Below are 18347 nucleotides of genomic sequence, written 5' to 3' on the forward strand. Positions count from 1 at the left end.
CTTTGACCTTTGATAACCAAAATGGAATCAGTTCATCCTTGTGTCCAAGTCGATGTTTGAGCCAAATCAGAAGAAATTCCATCAAGCCGTTCTTGAGATATCGTGTTAACAAACTTGGGAATGGCGTTCGTGAGGTCACAGTGACCTTGAACTTTGACCACCAAAATGTAATCAGTTCATCCTTGAGTCCAAGTCGATGTTTGAGGCAAATTTGATGAAATTCAGTCAAGGCATTCCTCAGATACCGCGTTAACAAGCTTGAAAATGGCGTTCGAGAGGTCGCAGTGGCCTTGACCTTTGACCTTTGACCACCAAAATCTAATCAGATCATCCTTGAGTCTAAGTCGATGTTTGAGGCAAATTTGATGAAATTCCGTCAAGGCATTCCTGAGATATCGCGTTAACAAGCTTGAAAATGGCGTTCGAGAGGTCATAGTGACCTTGACCTTTGACCACCAAAATCTAATCAGATCATCCTAGAGTCTAAGTCGATGTTTGAGAGGCAAATTTGATGAAATTCCGTCAAGGCGTTCCTCAGATATCGCGTTAACGAACATCGGACGGACTTCAGTTAATGTGATTTCTTTGATATTTTTGCAACCAGATATTAATCACTTATTAAACAGCGCCATGACTCAATAACGTTACTTGGCAGAGGGTCTGCGCTCGTACTGAGCGCATTTCCTCATCAAACGCCGATGGTGAAAAACGTTTGCTTGTCACAAAGAATTAGCACTCGTTTGACTTGACTTATTTGAGGGAATGTACATGTAATTATGTTCGCTAACCTGTTCTTTGAACAAGTTGGGATGTTTATCGGTCTGGCTGAATGTGTCGGCTCCCTTTCCATCCATGCTCCCTTCGCCTGCACGGCTTTTAAACATCGTTTACAGACGGGCTATGTTGTTTCCATGGGCTTCCTCTGTAGTGTCAGCAACGTAACGCAAGCAAAAAATTATTCCATATTTTGCTCTGTAATTGTTGTTAACGTTAGAGCTACTAAGGCTGGGTTCACACCGGGGACCCAAGCCTTGCCTATGCCTTGCCTTTACCCACGCTTTTAAATAGGCGTCCGTTTTAGTCAACGAGGCTGTGTACACAGGGCGCCTGAGCGTGAACCCGCGTGTACCCACGCCTTGCCTGTGCCTTGGCGATTTTATCGTTTAGGCGTGAGTTCTATTTTCAAGCCGACAAGGTGCGTGCAGGCAGGCTTCTTCTGTCAAGCCATGAAAGAAAAACGCGACAATATCCGTGGGAAATGGCAGTCAACTGAATTTCAAAATAAAATGGAGTTACAACAGTGTTGAGCAGAGAGAGAGAGAGAGAGATTGACGGGTAGCTATCACGTGGGGTTTTCTCCCTGTCTGCAAACACATCTTCATGAGAGAGAATAGCCACCGAAGAAGCAAGATGGACAATGTTGTTGTGCCAGCACATATTCTTGCAAGATCACCTCTCTAAAATGTCCGACTATAGTCAGACCTGGTTATACATATCCAGCATCAATAGAACATTAAATATATCCGATTTATTTTACCTATGATAATTCGGGACCACGCATGAAAAAATAGTCGGGAGAGAGGAGAGGCGCTTGTGACTCGGCTCAGGTTCAGCGTGGAATAGGCGTGCGGTGTGATCGCAAAAGCGTGTAATAGGTTCACGCCCAGTTCAAGGTCTGCAGGCGTAGGCGTGGGTTGAGGCAAGGCAAGGCGTAGGTTCTCTGTGTGAACTAAGCGTAAAGGTTAGCCTAGCCTTTTAGCTACAACTACGGAAGCCTGACAGTATGAGCGGCGGTGGGCGAGCAGCGCGGAGGGGGAGGAGGGAATGAAAAAAAGAGAGGAAGAATCAATTCTTGGGAGTTGGGAATCGATCCAGGAAATCGTGGCATTAAGAATCGCGATCCTTTCAAGAATCTATTTTTTGGAGCACCCCTAGTGACTAGCCTGACATTGCCAGACCAATTCGCAAAAGCAAATGAGTGTGAAATCTCTCAGTTTAATTTCTTTTCCAGGATCATTACCAACAGGCACAGTCCAAAATGCCTCAACCAATTAGAGCAAGGAAAAATGTGTGTGACACAGCGCAGAGCGACTGAAACATGTAAACAGACTTAACGTTATTGATCAGCTGTTTGCCACCCGCCATGAGATCAGCTGTTACAGCGAGCCGGTCATTATCGCAAAATAAACCCTGACAGGTTGAGCAGTGCTGTGGTTGACCAATCAGATGAGTATTAAACAGTCATGTAATAAAGGGGCTGTGATTGGCTCGGCAGTTTTCAGGCTGGGTGGAAATAGCAAATCAAACATGAGCTGGCAGATTGGTCAGGTTCCCAGATTAGTGTGTGACATGATGTGACAAAGGCTGAATTCAAATCTAGTACCGTACATGCATCCCAGCCAAATGAGCCAGCAGGTCATCCACTGCTCTGACACACTTATCCAGAGGAACTTACAATGAGTGAGCAACAATGTGGGTCTGTCTGTAACTCAAGTGAGCTCCCATCACCTAGCTACCCAACTAGATACTTGATTAATTAGGTACCTCATTTTAATATAGGTGGATGAAAAATGAAAAGGTAGCATCGCACGTGACAGGTTGCACATTTGGCAATAAATTAGTATAAAACAGCATGGCTGATGGCTGTTTTCTTCTAGTGTTAATTTTGTTGGCTGTTTTTTTATTTAGTCTTAAGTCTTTTATCATATTTAGTCAACCTGTTTTTATTTAGTCAAGTTTTAGTCGACTAAAAGTTTGAGCATTTTAGTCTCATCTTAGTCAAATAAAACCATAAGTATTTCAGTCTAGTTTTAGTCTAGTCAATGAAAACTGTTCACATTTTAGTCTAGTTTTAGTCAATGAAAACGGTTGCACTAATTATGGTCATTTGAACCAGTGTTGGCAACTCTTTCCCAGGGAAAGTAGCTACAAGCCCTGTGGGCTTCGTTCCCTCCTTGCACTGTTTTCGTGTGTGCTAAATAAATAAACAAAAAAAATAAAAAAATAAACTAAATGCTGACTTTGCCCACCTGGGCCAGTGTTGGCGTACGCCGGTAGCAATGACAAGTGGACCCTATTCACAGTCCCTTCTCAGCCCGCAGCTGAGGGGACAATGAGGGAGGCTGGCTGCGCTGTGTGGAAAGCACTCAGACCTCTCTGGATATAACGTAGACAAGCAAGTAGCTGTACATTTTGGGAACACAATGCCTCATACACATATAGATAAGACTAGGGATGTCCCGATCCGATCACGTGATCGGAGATCGGGGCCGATCACGTGATTTTTAGAAGATCGGAATCGGGGGGAAAAGATCGGGAGTAAAAAAAAAAAAAAAAAAAAAAAATTTTTTTTTTTTTTAATTCAACAAACATGACCATGTTCACGTCTTAAACTCATCCTGAGGCCTTAGTTTTGGTTTTAAATTACATCTCATCATTCATTTATTTAGTGTCGCACAGAGCAGAAGAATTTACCAAAACAAACGCATTTCCTGATTTACATTGTTATTGCACTATTCTGCACATCATTTGTTTTAGTTTACATGGTTATTTTGTGGTGCACCACTGATAAGCTTTATTTTATTTTGTTTTAAATTTTGAATCCATGTTGGATATAATGAATATACTGTTAAATAAAAAAGCCATATCCATGTTGGATATAATGGATAGTTAGTTGGATACTGTTAAATAAAAAAACAATCTTAAGGGTCAACTTGATTGCAGTTTTTTCTTTTCTTTTTTCTTAATGCATTGCCGAAAGATCGGATCGGGAAAAATCGGTATCGGCAGATACTCAAAATCACATGATCGGGATCGGATCGGGAGCAAAAAAAATGTGATCGGGACATCCCTAGATAAGACCTTTAGCTAAGACTGGGCGGGTTCTGTTGTAACTGAAAAAGTGTTTTTAAGACAGCTAAATGTCAGCTACATCTATGATGCTGCAGCACAGGAAACTGAACTGCTGCATTGAGGGGGGAAACAGTCTATAATTAGTGTTAATTTTTTGTCAATTTCTTTATTTAGTCGTAGTCCTGTGTCAAATGTCCTTGTTAGTTTTGATCATATTTAGTCAACCTCATCCTCTTTGTTTAGTCAAGTTTTAGTCAACTAAAAGTTTGAGTATTTTAGTCTCGTCTTAGTCAATGAAACTAAAAGTCTGAACATTGTAGTCTCGTTTTAGTCTTGGGGAAAAAGGTAGTCGACTAACATTTTTCGTCATAGTTTTCATGGATGAAATTAACACATTAACGTTATACTTACTTTTATAATCAAGACAGGTCGAGGCTTCACAGGCTAACGTTTTTTTTTTTAGCTTTTTTACACTTTTAATTTGAAGGCGAAAAAGGGAAATGGTACATGTGAACTGATAGAATTGACAGACCAGTGTCATCAGACCAGTGTCAATTCTATCTTGTATCACACCATTTCCCTTTTCCGCCTTCAAATTAAAAGTGTAAAACCCAGCTAACGAAAACGTTACATTATCAACAAATGGGAAGTAATGACAGCTTATTATTTAATAAAGCACGGTTAAAACGAACTCCACATATGGCCCATTTCCACTGCTGGTATCAGCGCGGCCCCGCCCAGCTCGTCTCGCTTTTTTGCCTCATTTCACCGACCAAAAACCTGGACAGCCCGGGTTGAGTCGTGCTAGTTTTGGTCCCTGCTCTGTTGAGGTTCCAGTGCTGTGGACCCGGTACCATACGGTGACGTGAAAACACTGCAGACGACTGATTGGTCAGGCAGAATCGTGTCTACTGTATCTACTGTCAATGCTGGATACCAGTTTAGTGGGGCTTACCTTCTCTTCTGTTATTTCCATCAGTCTTTAGTGTTGCTGCATTCGGCTCTGGTGAAATAAAACCGATCTCCTTGCACCAGCTTTAACATGACGGTGGTTTTCAATTGTTTTGAGAGAGAAAAAGTCAGCTCCTCGGGAAGCCATTTGTAGTTGTGTGCTACGTCGGCTCCGCTAGGCCGGAGGCGGGGGTTTAGCGAAGCCGCGGTCTTGCCTGGTGAGTTGCCGCCGGGGTAGTGGCTTCCCTTCTCCCCGTAGCGTAACTCCCGTCCCCCGCGCAGCGCATGCATGTGAGTTTGAGTAACAACAAAGTGATATCCATTCTCCTGGCCGATTGTCACATTTGCCCCATGTACACTGTAGGTCATTTAGAGGCACCAGTATTCCAGTTTAAAAGTTCAGTGTATGGATTTAATTTTAACGTTATAGCCTACTTCGGCTATGGGCGGAGGGCAGATATGACGACCAGCTGTGGGCGGAGGCGAGTAAACTTGCTATGGAAACAGTCTATATCAAGTAGAGACGAGTAAGACCAGGTCGAGTAGAGCTGTACTGTGCTGTTATATGTGGTGGAAATGAGCCATTACACTTGAAGGTCTGCAATCCTGCTTTGGGGCGGGCGGGGCGAGTTCTCTAACGTTAGTTATAGCAACCTAACTAGCCGGCTGCTGTCCAGAACACAGTCAGGTAAGATGTTTCAACCTATTGTTCAAAAGTGACTTTCCTGACACTGTACAAACATCTGACTGCACTAAAATTAAGTAAAGGTTGAAGTTAATGACTATTCTAGAATAAAAAATAAAAGAAAGTGACAGATGTTTGTTATTTAGCCAACGTTGTTTCACTTTTTTCTGATGCGGGAGGCTTTGTGGGTGCCGCCATTAGGGGCTCGCTTCGCTCTTCTTCATCGATAGACCCTTTTCACGGGGGCCATTTTGTGTCGAAAAGGCAGAATATACACAGGTGCGAGCAAAACCCTAATGAGGGTTTCCAAATTCCAATCGTGTACAATAGTGTTTTGCTTGCACCTGTGTTTACCCTGCCTTTGACACAAAATGGCCCCCGTGAGAAGGGTCTATTGGAAGGGTCGCAAGGTATCATGGGATATCCTAACCCACGAAAGGTACCATTGTATGGTTCCTCGAAAAATTGGCCAAAAACAGCTACCTAGAAAGGTTGCAAATTCAGTAAACTTATGTATCAAACTGGTTTCAGACAGCCTAATTACAACTTTCTAATGACAATGCCACCTATATAGCTCGTTCACTTGAGAATCAGACACAACCTGTGTCTTGATCAAGGACACTTAAACAAAAGATATGGGTGTTAATGGACAAATTGGCGATTATGGGGATCAAACCTGTGAACTTTCAGTTAAAAGTGCGGTCTGTATAACCTTGGTGCCTACTTCATTACCTCAAGCCAGTGGCACCATCATCATTTGAAGCATCGTCTCCTGTCGCATGAGCAGGCTTCCAGGAGCTGTGAAGGTGCACATTCAAGCTTGGGTCGATGTTGATCAGAGACTGGAAACAGGCGGCGGCTCGTCTAGATCTCAAACGAATCGGATACTTGACTGGTTCTTGACCCGCCATGCTTTCCAGGCATCAACAACCTGCGTGTACCTGTAGAGATTAAAGAAAGTTATTGTGAGTGTTATAGTAACATGTCCTCCCTCAAAGCAGTCCCATATTTTTGTTTCATCCGAGACATTTGTCATGAATTTAGCTCTCATTTCTATTTCATGGTGATGTCAAAAGAGAACGCCTCAGCAACAAACTTCTGAGTACAAAACTACATGAAATAACAAAAGGCAAACCAGAGTGGAAATTGTCTTGCCAATACATTAGAGGGACCTTAACTTAAAGTGATAATCTCAAATATTTTCATGTAAATAAATGTCTGTTAAGTCACTATCTATGTGATAGTGAGTTAACACAATGGTGATTGAGCCTATGGCCCATTGATGGAAGCCTTTGCATTTTCAGTATTGGAGCATTTTATGAACTTGGTGTCTGTTGTGGTGACAGGGTAGGCGGAGCTAACACACAACACAACATAGGCTACTGTAGCCCTCAGGCTCTTTCTATGTTCATCTTAAGACTTCACTGTAGTAAGATCCCTCACACCGACCATTCATTTTTCGTTAGACAATCTGTGTCGGGCATTAAACTCACCTTATTTCTGCACTTTGAAGTCACAGGTAGGGTCACATGGGGCAACCTTATTACATATAGTCTTCTGATAACCTTGTGCTTATGTTTTCCTTAAAATGTTTAACCTTATGGAGAAGATTTAAGGGTGTTTTGTGCAGCCAATTCTATTTTATGGACACCTTAACTCTGACTCTAAGGGGAATGTTAAGTTAACCTAAGGTGCTTTGTGCAACTGGGCCCTGGGCTAGTGCATATTAAACGTTTCCACCGATTTGAGCACGGTGTCCACCCGCAATGCCGACCTTAGGTTTGGCGTGGGGGCTGGGAGAGGTTAGGTTTTGGGTTAGGGTCTGGGGGAGGTTAGGTTTGGCGTGGGGGCTGGGAGAGGTTAGCTCCAGGCAGCGCTCCACCGACACGCTGCACGCCGCCTCGCTCATGAGCTGGTTCTGCTTGTGCCCACAATAGGCTATCGGCATTGCGGCCTGTCATACATTGAGCACTGTGTCACATCTGCCATCTTTCTGCAAAGCTTAACGATAGCTAGCTAAAGCAAGACAAGTTAGCGGTTTACCACATGCGCTTGACACACAGACCTTAGCTAACGTTAGCATTACTGGTGCTTAAGAACATAATACAGAAACACGTTTCATATAGGTTGAATGTTCAAAATATTTGAGCTTACACGCCAAATAAATAGCAGTATACCTTAGATTAGTTGAAAGATAGCTTCCAAGAAGTCGGAAGAAACTCTTCTGGATCCGTCTGACTCTGGACGGCAACTCAATTGGACCAATTAACGTCGTGTGTACCGTAGGTGTACACAGAGGGCACCATACGGCACAAGGAACCTAAAAGAAGGAAGAGACATCACTCACGTCACAGCGTTCGAATTTCGCATTGCGGACCGTTCTATTGAGTGAATGGAGCGGGCATGGTAAATCCCACTATACCATCATATCTGTGTCGTTTCAACTTTGATTGAAAAATGCTTCCACCCAGCGGCGGATCTACTGGGGTGGCATGGGGTGGCATGGGGTGGCAGCTGCCACCCCTAAAAGAGGCCTTGCCACCCCTGTTCCACCCCAGCTGCCACACAGTTGTGGACCATCTAATTCCAACTCAAATGTACTGGCTCGTCGGACATTACAACAGCGGTTTTCTGATTTCCCACAGCAAGTGAATGCAGCACGAGCTACCTAGTACCTCCCACTGGTACCTCTCCGTGTGTGAGTTAATTACTTCATTTGCAACCGGTGTGTGGCGGCTCCATTCAATGGTGGCGGAGGCTTTGAGCAGACAGCAGAGCACAGCGCATCACAGTGAAGGAATGAGGTAATACCTATTGCTAATTGTTAGACCATGATAAAGTCTCTAGGGCAAACAGGTGTAACATAAAAAGGTCTAGGAACAAAAAGAGATGAACTGAGTTGAAAATGATCAAACAAGGATTTATTTTAAACAAGAGATTTAAATCACAGGAAGCCAGTAGCTTCAGGGTGGCCAAAAGCCCAACAAATTTACATAGAAAATAAAGCAACCTACACTGAAACAAAAACACAATGCTATCCTCCCTAGCCTACAAAAAACAGGAGAAAAGGGGGGATGAAAATAAAGGGCAGCACACCCCTACAGGGCTTCCTGAGTTAGCATTTAACACAACAAATAAGAAAACCAAAACTGAAATCGAACCCAGGGTCAAGAAATACAGAAACAGTAGCTAGTGGGAATAGGCCAGAAAACCAGCTACAGTGTCAATACCAGGTCTATCAACAGGCCTCTAAGAACACAGGCATCAACAAGAAAAGCCAATAAAGGTAATGATAATCATCAAGTAGAGAGAGCAGATGAGCTAACAAAGAGCTGCAGTCTCAAAAGTGTGCACACGGAGCAAGTGCTGGCTGTCGAAGTGGCAGAAGGCACAGCACTGGAGTCTTCCTGGCTTCTTATGCTGGCTTGATTGGAACCAGCTCCAGGTGAGGGCTCCTCAAAGTAATCAGTCAATCAGAGGGGGGGGGCGTGTCTGGAATAGAGACAGAGGTGAGAGAATGCAACACACAAACCGAACCCAAGGCCAGGCTCGACCAAGGCCCTAACACCCCCTCCCATAAGAATTTACATATAGTAAATAGATCAAAAATAAAAAACATAATTCACGTTCAATTTACAAAGGTTACGTAACTTAACTGTCACGCCCACTGTCGGGACAGAGCATCCGCTACTATGTTCTCGGACCCCTTCTTGTGTCGGATGTCCAGGTTGTAGTCTTGTGCCATCAGGGCCAGAAAAGTGGTACAAAACTCATTTATGGCTAGAGTACTCCCAGTCCAAAGATGCAGCTTACTGTTTCCCCTGTAGACATTTCTCTCTGCCTGATGAAAGACTGTTTTCACCTCCATTGAGGGGTATTGTAATTGGAAGAAGGCCACATTTAATGACAGTGGTTTCTGTTCGCATGCCAAATCTGAAAGCCATGTAAATGTGATGTTTGCATGGGCAGAGAACAAAAAATTGAGTGACAAAAATACCTCTTATGTTGGGAATAATGGATGAGCAATATAATAAAAAGGTTATTGAAAATCAAAACTACATCAAAGCACTAGCTGAGATTCTAATTGTAACTGCCTAGCGGGGTCACAGGGAGACTCCTGAGTGACTCTAAATTTTTGTCTGACATGCTTCAGTCCAAAACGCTTGATCATGTTAAGGCTGTTGAGCTCATTGAAGCACTTAAAGGGACATTGGTACATTATCGTAATGATGCCTGTTAACTGTGGACTAACATTTCTACTGCCAAGTTTTCAACTGGAGTAAACCTTGACACCCCCCCCCCCCCCCCCCCAAAAAAATCGCACTCAAATTTTGGATTGGTCTTAACTCTGTGTTTATTCTCTTTCCTTTCCTCCTTCCAGTACCATAACACCGTCGCCACAGTGTATGCGGTGGAGAACTCTGGAGACGCTGCTGGACCTGCTGCAGAGGTACCGGGAGACAAGGCCGGATTAACCATAGGGCAACCGGGGCAGGTGCCCCGGGGCCCTCGGGGTGAAGGGGCCCTCCAAAAAAAAAAAAAAAAAAAAAATTTTTTTTTTTTTTTGGTCGGGCTCATGTTGGGCTCCACAGAACTATGACACAAATCTAAGACCAATCAGGACAAAATAAAAAGTGTTTCCAAGAAGATTAAGTCTGATGATTTAGTCTCATTGGATGCCTGTGGGCAAGTGGTGACCAGGGGCGCGGGAAGTGGGGGTGCTTGTGGTGCTGCGGCACCCTCTGCTGTTTTGTATTGGAAATGTAATGTAAATTATTTTTTCATCATTGTAAAGCCACAGCACAGTGGATATTAATGTGAAGATTAGCCTCTTCCTTTTGCTCTCAGAGTGCATCAGATTCATGCATTTTACTTTAAAATGTACAAAATTTCTTTGTCCAGGGGGGGCACAGCCCACCCTAGAAACCCCCTAGTCAGACTAATATTTTTATCCTGCTGGTGCTACCTGTTTGCAAAGCCTCGAATCGCCTATGAGTGAGTGAGAAACAGAATCTCAGAAACTGAATAATGCCATAACAGTATAATGTTAATTTAAAATGAGATATTCCTCTAAATATGGCGAAAAAACATCCAAACATCCGGACGATGGGTAGGGGGGCCCCTGGGAGCTTCAGTGCCCCGGGGCCCCTGGGGGTGTTAATCTGGCTCTGCCGGGAGAAGGCCGGGGGTAAGATGCCGGAAAAGGGGGGCAGCATCTTCAGAAAGGCCTGCTTCCTCCTGGCTCTGGTACTACAGGACCAGCAACGGGCTCTGGTCTGTGCCTACCATACACCCCTAGATTATGATCACAAAAAAGTCACTCAACCTTTTTCATTATCTGATATGATTTTGTTTTGCAACTATTTTTAACAAGTTTTACATTGTATCCTTGATTTGATCGTTTTATTTGATTTGTAGCTTTTTTTCTGAAAATGTTTTATGCACGTTTTTTTTTTATGTCAATCTTGTTTTGTTCATATTAAAATTTAATTGTTCTTTAAATATTGGCCAGTTTAGTGTCTTTAGAATGTGTTGAGCAATATTTTTTACATGTGACTATTAACTGAATCAGTGAGGTTACATAATGTTTTGCAAACTTACACTGCACCACCTACTCTGAAGGATGGAAAAGAAATGGGCTTTGAAATGGATTTCTTATGTTTAAATGGCCCTGTAATCTATGGATTGAGGCAGTAAATGCGGCTATGTCAACCACGCTTCTATCACTTGTACCGGTAGATCAAAGCCCAGAACTGAAATACAATGTCGGGTTTTACTGTTTCCGCTGGTTTACCATAAATAAAAGTGCCACAGCAAGCTGAGAGAGAAGGTGTAGCCTACCCGATCGGACTGTTGTCACTATAGATTCAGTTCGTCATCAGCTGAACAACTATAGATAGGCTATCTACATTAGTTGCTTGACTGGTTTTGACACATAATATATTTATTAGCCTACCCCCCCCCCCATGACAAAGTCAGTCTTATTTTTGTTACATAATGCGTCACTTATTACATTTTCAACCAGAAAAAAGTGCAACCCCCGCATTATGTAATAATCTGCGCAATATGTAATAGATTTATTACAAAATGCGTAAAACGTTGGTGATTTAAAAGGTGATTTATTACATATTGTGCATATTATTACATAATGCGTCGTTATTACATATTGAAAGTGAGATTTTATTACATTTTGCGATTTTATTACATAATGTGCAGTTATTACATAATGCGTCATTACAAGCTTCAATTTTCTTTTCTTTTTGACTGTTTTTCACTCTTCTATTTAGATTTTTTTTTTTTTTTTTTTTTACATGTCTCAATTAGAAAGGAAAAATGAATTATACTTTAGTAGCCTACCCTGATCTATATAGGGGGGAGAGAAGAAATCACATCAGTCATCATCTAATGTGTTTTCTTTGTTTAATCGTGCAAGCATTTTTCAATCAAAGGTGATACGACACAGGTCAGATATGTCCCTTTCTTGGTACGGCAGTTGAAGTGTTACCTAGCAACCACATTGCCCCTTCTCCAAATTAATTTCCCTATTGACTCTATCATGAACATTTCTAGTAGGTAATTCCTTAAATAGATGAAGATTGCAAACTATAATCCACAATCAAACAATGCAATCAAATGGCCTTGTTCAAAATGAATGAATGGAGATTGCTTATGGGATTGAAATCGCCATCATCATGTTTCACACAATGTAGCTTACACTGCAGTTATTCCGCATTGTTCACAGAGATGTCAGGCCTTTTCTCAGGGAGCTTGGAGAACAACACATATAGGACCAAAATTCTCCACTGTGTGAATTCGATTTTTGATATAGCCTACAATGAATGACATGATCTTCCAATTGCGAATAGAATAGAATAGAATAGAATAGAATAGAATAGAATAGAATAGAATAGAACCAGCTCAGTGGCCTTGTGGTTTGAGTGTCAGAAACACAGAAACAAAATTTTAACATAAAAATGTTTGCTTTCTTGACCTACACTACAGTAATCTACTAATGTATTGTAATGATCTGGTATTTGCGGTAATGATGGGATTATGTTGTATTACGGGTGTAGGAGCCAAATTGTTGAAGTTTTGATTTGTGGTTGACAGCGTAATAAAATATCGACATCATTATGACATCATTGGTGATGTCACTCTTGCGATACTGAGAGTACACGATTCTGAAGGTCGTGAGACCGAAATGTTAAAATAAATCTACTCTACTGGGAGATTCCAACAGCAGTATACGGACTGTACTTTCTATTCACTCTTGCGATACTCGCCGCCATCATCATCAACATCATCAGTATATAAATGAGAGCTAGGGCTCTGTCTGTTTCTCTGTTTCTCTGTCCCACTGTGATTGTCCCACTGTGATGTAATAAATCCCACTGTGACATCATCAGTGATGTCATAAATCCCACTGTGACATCATCAGTGATGTCATAAATCCCAGTGATGTCATAAATCCCACTGTGACATCATCAGTGATGTCATAAATCCCACTGTGACATCATCAGTGATGTCATAAATCCCAGTGCTGTCATAAATCCCACTGTGACATCAGTGATGTCATAAATCCAACTGTGACATCATCAGTGGTGTCATAAATCCCACGGTGACATCATCAGTGATGTCATGAATTCTACTGTGACATCATCAGTGATGTCATGAATCTGACATCATCAGTGATGCTGGTCTTATTGGCCACACAGCAGCCGAGCTGCGGGCAAGGCCTAGTGGTATAAATGTGTTTAGTTTCGAATAGTTCAATATAGTTTAGATTCTTAGTCAACAAGCGTGTCAGGCTAGGAGCAAGACATTTTTTTACCATCTTCAGAACGTCTTCAGGAAGCTTTAAGAGTGTTTGAACAAGTTAGCTAGGTAGTGGGGCAGATTAGCAAAATGATTGTGCACTTTGTGAAAGAAGCACTACATTTGGTACACATGTAGCCAAAGGCAATCAAAAAATATTTGGATATGGAGCCATCATGGATTTGTAATCTGTCGCCCGTGGCAACCATTTATTTCAAAATGGCCACCAGATAACCTATAATTTTGCATTTGGTAATAAAAGCACCAGATTTGGTAAACATGTAGCTAAAGGCATTCCAAAATGATTTGAACATTTGGTCCCCATGGATTTTCAATATGTCACACTTTTTTTTCTTCAAAATGGCCGCCCAGGTAACCAAAACCGTTGTGCTTTTTGTGACGAAAGCACCAGATTTGGTACACATGTTGCCCAAGTTATTCTAAAAATATTCAGTGTGTCACCAATGACAACTATTGTTTCAAAATGAATGCTAGATGACCACAACAATTGTGATTTGTGTTAAAGACATTAGTTTCACTTTTTTAGGCTTTTGGACCTGTAAGCTACTTGTAGGGGAGGCCACGTAGAGGCTGTCTTTGTCTCCCCCAATGTTATTGTTTTTGTATTTTTTTATGTATTTCTATATATTTTTTTATATATATATTTTTTTTTTGTGTTTTTCATTTTTTTCGTTTTTTATTTTTTTTATAACGGCAATGATAAAGATAACAATATGAAAGTAGTAATTGCAATAAAACATTGTGTAGATTAAATTCTGACTAATCAAATGTGACCACAGGACTCTGGCCAGGATTCAGGTGTTCTACGGCTGCAGAGGTGACATCAAGTGAATGCTTGATTATGGCCACGGTGTGAGCGCTTTCCTGAAACAGTGGAAGGAGAGCAGTGGTGGATGTCGCACAAATTCCTGGTGGCTGTCGGCTAGCATGAAATGCAGCCCAGGAGACATTCATCACATGATCATCAGGAGTGGGGGGTTTCTCAACAACGTCTCTTGCATTTTCCAACCACTGGTACTCTTCCACTCTGTGCTGGCTGATGCCTTCTCTGGTAAGGGATTTAATCCTGGTTTCTGGGACCTGGGACACCTTGATATTGCTAGAGACAGGTGTCACCTCTGTGTAGTACTCTGGCAAGCGGTCAATGGTTTTGGAACACCCTGCCACAGGCCCAACCAGTCCAGGAAGGCTTCGGTCAATCCCTTCACAGTCAAAGGTGGGAAGCTGGATCAGAGAGATTGCTGTGCCATGGAAAGAATCCTTAGCTGTTGTTGAACTGGGGTTATGGTCAATATTGTCAACAGCAGCGGCAGTAAACACGTTGCTTCGCAATGTTGGAGGGCAAACCACTTGATCTCTTTTAAACTGTTGGCAGACATTGTTCCCCATCTGAGTTGAGAGCTGAAGAACACGATCATAGGATATGCTCAAACCCAGGTCTGCCATTCTCTCCACCAGTTCCTTTTTACGTGTGTGGGCATGCAGCATCAGTCCTATGTATAAAGGAATTGGTGTTTCCTGTGAAGTACTGTGTCTGACAGAGGCTGTAGTGCCTGGTCCCCGCTTGTTCTTGACACTGTTGAATTTGAGCAACTGAGCAATTGTGAGTGCTGCAGGAGATGCTGTTTCTACCATCTGGTCTTTGATACTGGGTCCCTCTAGGATCATGTTGACCAGGGAAAGCAGCAGTTGTGGCACAGAGTCCTCTTGGCATCTTTCAGGGAAACCTTGAAATGGCTTGGCCACACCAAATATCTGCTGGCGGACAATTCTTGCAGCATGTGCGATGTGCACAACATCTTTGTTGCTATCCTGCTCACAGGCTTTGGCAAGAGCAGTGCCAATGTCTTCTTCAAAGGCTAGCAGGATGTCTCTTCCCTTGCTGTGTGATTGCATATCAGGGAACTCAGCAAGAAGCTTCTCCTTCAGTCGTGTAGTGTGAACTCTGCTATCAACCTCTACTCCAAGCTGCTCCATTCTTGAGTTGTAGAGCTGTGCAAGTTCAGCTAGCTTGAAGACAGATGCTGTCTCCTCTTCTTGCCTGGTCTCATCTATGTAAAGAACCAGTTCAGCAAACGCAATGGCTGATTCTGCCTGTCCCTTACCATTATCCTTAGGACTTTTGAGTTTAGCCTGTCGTGCACGATTGTACAGACCATTGAGGCACCTGAGGTGATACTTTGCTTCGAGGGCCACCATGTCCCCGACACTAAGACGCCCAATTAGTTCTGTGTCTTGAACAAGGGCTGCCGCAGTGCGCACACGATCGTCAAATTCTATTGTTTCAACTTGAGAAAAGTCTTCATGACCAGCAGGCTCTCTGCAGAAGAAGCAGGTGTCTTGTCTAATTTCAGAAGGGCTTGATGATTGGGACCTTGTGCGCTTGTATTCTGTCTGTGGGTCAGGACTTTCACTGTCTGTTCCCAGTGCTCGCTTTTGTGCTCTTTGGAGCTTGGTTGCATTGTACTTGAGCCTACATGTTTTATGGTACTGAGCTTGGTTTGCAACCATTGTTGCTTCAATACCTTGGCCCTCATCTAGTCTCTCAAGTGTGAATGTTGAAGGGAGCTGGCGAAGTTCTTTGAACTGGATCAAATGCTCTGCAAGTGATCTGTACCCACTACCCTTGTCTTGTCGTTTGGACTGCAAAGGACATGTTAATGCCTCTTCCTTGTGTTCTTGGCAGATAACACAGAGCTTCCAGTCAGTCTTGTCTGCACGAGAGGTTGATGGTCCTTGACCATCGACTTCCACAAGTTTGAAGTTCTTTGACATTTTCTTGGATTCTTGCAGTAATTCTTTTGTTTCTCTCTTATAGAGGCACATCTATGTATGGGATTCAACTAGGTTCGGATGTGAAAATTGACCTACACCTAGCCCGATTGTTCATCCAATGCCATTTAATTCCTGTGCGATCTGTACACCATCCGGGTAACTACATGAAAGTCATGCAAAGCCCCATTACCCTTGGCTCGGCTCTCCCGCGCTGGCACATCCTGTCAATTCAGGTGCGGCTATCTAACTACATCTAAATATACATAATATTAACTAGATCTGGGGCTAAAATTAGATAGCATTTAGGAAACTAAACTACACTACTAGCCTACTGTGAACTAGTGGATACAGAAAGTATAGCATTAAAGCATAGTGTATTTAGCTGACATTGAACCCCATGCTGAGTTTCACAGCAGTGGTGTCACCAGTGTGCCCTGGCTGTGTTTTGACATCCACTCTATTCAAATAATTTTGGAATGCCCTTGGCTACATCGGTCCCAAATTTGATGTTTTAATCGCAAAATGCTCCATATTTGTGGTTATCTGGCAGCCATTTTGAAAAAAAAGGTTGCCATGGGTGACATATTGAAAATCCATGAGGGCTCAATATCCAAATCATCTTGGAATGCCTTTAGCTACATGTGTACCACATTTGGTGCATTTATTAGAAAATGCTCAATTGTTGTGGTTATTTGGTGGCCATTTTGAATTAAATGGTTGCCATGGGCGACAGATTGAAAATTCATGATGGCTCCATATCCAAATCTTTTTTGATTGCCTTTGGCCAGGGTTGGGGAGTAACGGATTACATGTAACGCCGTTACGTAATCTGATTACAAAAAAACGGTAACTGTAATCTGTCACAGTACATTTTAAGATGTGTAATCTAGATTACAGTAACGGGGGTATAGTAACGACGTTACAGGCGGGATTACATTCGCCCTTGCCTCTTCATTCATTTTACAAAATAACAACAAGAAACGGTGTAGCCTGGTGCCAGTGACTGACTGTGACGAGCACGAGCGAGGCGGAGCAACAGCACTTTTACGTTCGCTCAGTGTTTAGACAGATCAAGCGCCTTCCACATGGATTCTACTGAAAATATCATTTTCAGTATAGGCGCTTCGCTTGTGTGTGGGGCTGTGTGTGGGGCTGTCAGCTACGAGCTGCAGCTGCCAGGCAGTGGCATTGAATGTATCCGCCTGATACCCGTGCTGCTGACAAACGCTGCTCTAGTCGGCATGGGGCGAGAGGTTTTTACTTTCACTTACGGCCACATTCCACTCAGTCCGACCGTGTTCGGTCCGTCTGCGCTGCGGTACGGCTTCGGAGCCGATACGTTTCCACTCTAATTGTGTCAACTCCCACCTACTCCGCTGCGTTGCGTGTCTACTCCGTCCCAGCTCCGACGATCCGGAGCTCTCCGAAAAAGATATGCAAGGCTTCTATTTTTCACGGATGTCGGACAGTCGGAGCAAAGCTGCAGCAAGTTGGGTCAGTCAGGCGTGGAGTCAACAGGGCAGAAGTGCTTACAGCATTTCACTTCGTGTTTCAAGATTAAAGCAACAAGCTGCGTCTTCCACTCCACATCATGAAAAATACCCATAACGTAAATTAAAGTGGTCTTAAAAATAACTCTTGTTGTATTCTCCTTAACTTCATGTTGGTATAAACATTCTTATCTGGTTATCAATGGTAAAACATGCTTCATCTAGTTAAATAAGGGTTTTAGCCAGGACTCTTGACCAGGACTCCCTGGAAGAAGAGATCTTGTATCCCAATGGGACATTCCTGGATAAAAATAAAAATAAAGTAATCCAAAAGTAACTGAAAGTAATCCCTACTTTACTTTTAAATAGTGGTAATCGGATTACGTTACTAAGTACAATTTTTAACAAGTAACAAGTAACTTTAAGGGATTCCTATTTAAAAGTAACCTACCCAACCCTGCCTTTGGCTACATGTGTACCAAATTTAGTGCTTCTTTCACAAAGTGCACAATCCTTATGAAATTTCTAGCTAAGCCGCCCCACTAAGGTGACAGCTAGCTAGCTACAATAAACAAGAACCCAACGTGTTACGAAGGAGGCCATCCTTGAGCTAGATTGGCTGACTAGGAAAGTTTCACTGTAACCCAACAAACAAACATCACCCAATAAAGACACCTTGAGTTAAAGACAACAAGACGCGTCAGGAACGAGAGTCTGCTGGGGACTGGGGAGTGCGTTGCCAGGGATGATGCTTGGGA

The 18347-nt window shown here is 42.7% G+C and overlaps 1 protein-coding gene across 1 annotated transcript in view; it reads right to left on the reverse strand.

Annotated features, from left to right (window-relative positions):
• The window catches only part of adad2 (adenosine deaminase domain containing 2), a gene marked incomplete at its 5' end in the record, with an annotated part of 48252 nt that extends 32729 nt beyond the window's left edge, over positions 1-15523 (reverse strand). The window contains 2 exons of the mRNA XM_083647960.1: positions 14343-14548; positions 14957-15523. Coding sequence (XP_083504086.1) covers positions 14343-14548; positions 14957-15523 — 773 coding nt within the window. The remainder of the gene's footprint in view (positions 1-14342; positions 14549-14956) is intronic.
• Positions 15524-18347: the final 2824 nt, after the last annotated feature.

This window comes from Poromitra crassiceps, assembly GCF_964638095.1.
Source record: "Poromitra crassiceps genome assembly, chromosome: 1".
Taxonomy (NCBI): Eukaryota; Metazoa; Chordata; class Actinopteri; order Beryciformes; family Melamphaidae; genus Poromitra; species Poromitra crassiceps.